Consider the following 1,527-nt stretch of genomic DNA (forward strand, 5'->3'; position numbering starts at 1 on the left):
TTTGTTTTTTCAAAACATTATTGAAGATCGAACTGATTTTTTTTTCCAATAATTATTGAAGATCGAACTGATTTTTTTTTCCAATAATTATTGAAGATCGAACTGATTTTTTTTTCCAATAATTATTGAAGATCAGTTGATTTGTTTTTTCAAAACATTATTGAAGATCGAACTGATTTTTTTTTCCAATAATTATTGAAGATCGAACTCGGATAGAGCAAGGCACAAGTTTATTCAGCAGATGCGATGCATTACATGCTTGAAGCCCTAATGAAATTAAACTCGATCGGTTACAAGTTGGAAAGGAGATTTGGGAAATTAAACCTCACACTAGTGTGGCATGCAGATGCAGTAGTCTCTAGAGGCCTGTAATGAAGTTAACACCGGTGTTCTTCAACCAAACATCGCCTTGGATTAGCTGAGCCACTGTGAACTTGCTAGCCTCTGCGGCACTGGTGATGATGTGGTAACCAGGCCACGTAACCCTCTTGCTGGTGCCAGCACCAGCACCACTGTTCATATACTCTCCATAATACAGCGTTTCCAAATAGTCCTTTGTCTTATCATCCCATTCAGACCATCCTGCGGGGTCAATATGCCCATCTATTGAAGATTGCATCACAACCGTTCTTGAATACTTCTTCCATGGCCGCCCCAGATAAGTCTTGATGGACCCCACCACGGGCTTCAGATCCGAACTCGCTGTTATTTTGCACTGCTGAATGGAGGTCCCTGTGTTTTGGTTGGGGTCTTCGCGTCCTTGGGCCGTCACCATGTTCTTTTGGTTGCTCATGGGCTTTCGGGCCACCAGGTTGCAATTCTGGAACACAACAGCAGCATTTCCAAAGATGAAGTCGATAGTGCCAGTGATGACGCAATCACGGTAGAACTGCCTGTTGCTGTGGGTGTACAGAGTGTCCTGGTAGGCATCGATGCGGCACCGGTTGATCACGGAGGTGTCGGCGCCCACACGGAGTGCCACCGCCTGGTGCTTCTCTGGCCCTGCCGTGTTTTGAAACCAAATGTCTTGCCCTATAAACCCATCACCAACGGCGGCTGCTCGTACACACAAACGCTCATTAATGCATCACATTACTAAAGAAAAATGATCAAACTAATTAACAAAACAAAAAGGATTCACGTGTTTCTTTTTTCTGATTTACTTTATTTCTTTTATTTTTTCATCACCAATGAGATTGGAGTTTATACATATTATTGTTTCTCTGGATCTAGAATCTTTGGCTTTTAGCTGGGGACAAATAATTAATACTTGTTTATTTATTCGCCCACCTATTGTAATATTCCGAAGAGCTAGTAGCATTTAATATGTTGGGTGCTAATAAATTAGGTTTGATTTGGGGCCAATTAAAAATCCAACGTAGCAGATCATGATAGTTAATAAGTGTTCAAGAATGGATAACAACGACAAAAGCAAAAGGAAAAGCACGCCAGTAATTTATTAAATTTTGGAAATATAAAATTAGTAAAAAAAAAATAATTTTATATTATTAAAAATATTATTAGTGA

At 39.8% G+C, this 1,527-nt stretch overlaps 1 protein-coding gene across 1 annotated transcript in view; it reads right to left on the reverse strand.

Annotated features, from left to right (window-relative positions):
- LOC107643277 (pectinesterase) overlaps positions 187 to 1,527 on the reverse strand; it is a gene marked incomplete in the record, with an annotated part of 3,162 nt that continues 1,821 nt past the window's right edge. The window contains 1 exon segment of the mRNA XM_016346871.2: positions 187 to 1,056. Coding sequence (XP_016202357.1) covers positions 359 to 1,056 — 698 coding nt within the window.

The sequence above is a fragment of the Arachis ipaensis genome, chromosome B05 (genome assembly GCF_000816755.2).
Source record: "Arachis ipaensis cultivar K30076 chromosome B05, Araip1.1, whole genome shotgun sequence".
Lineage (NCBI taxonomy): Eukaryota > Viridiplantae > Streptophyta > Magnoliopsida > Fabales > Fabaceae > Arachis > Arachis ipaensis.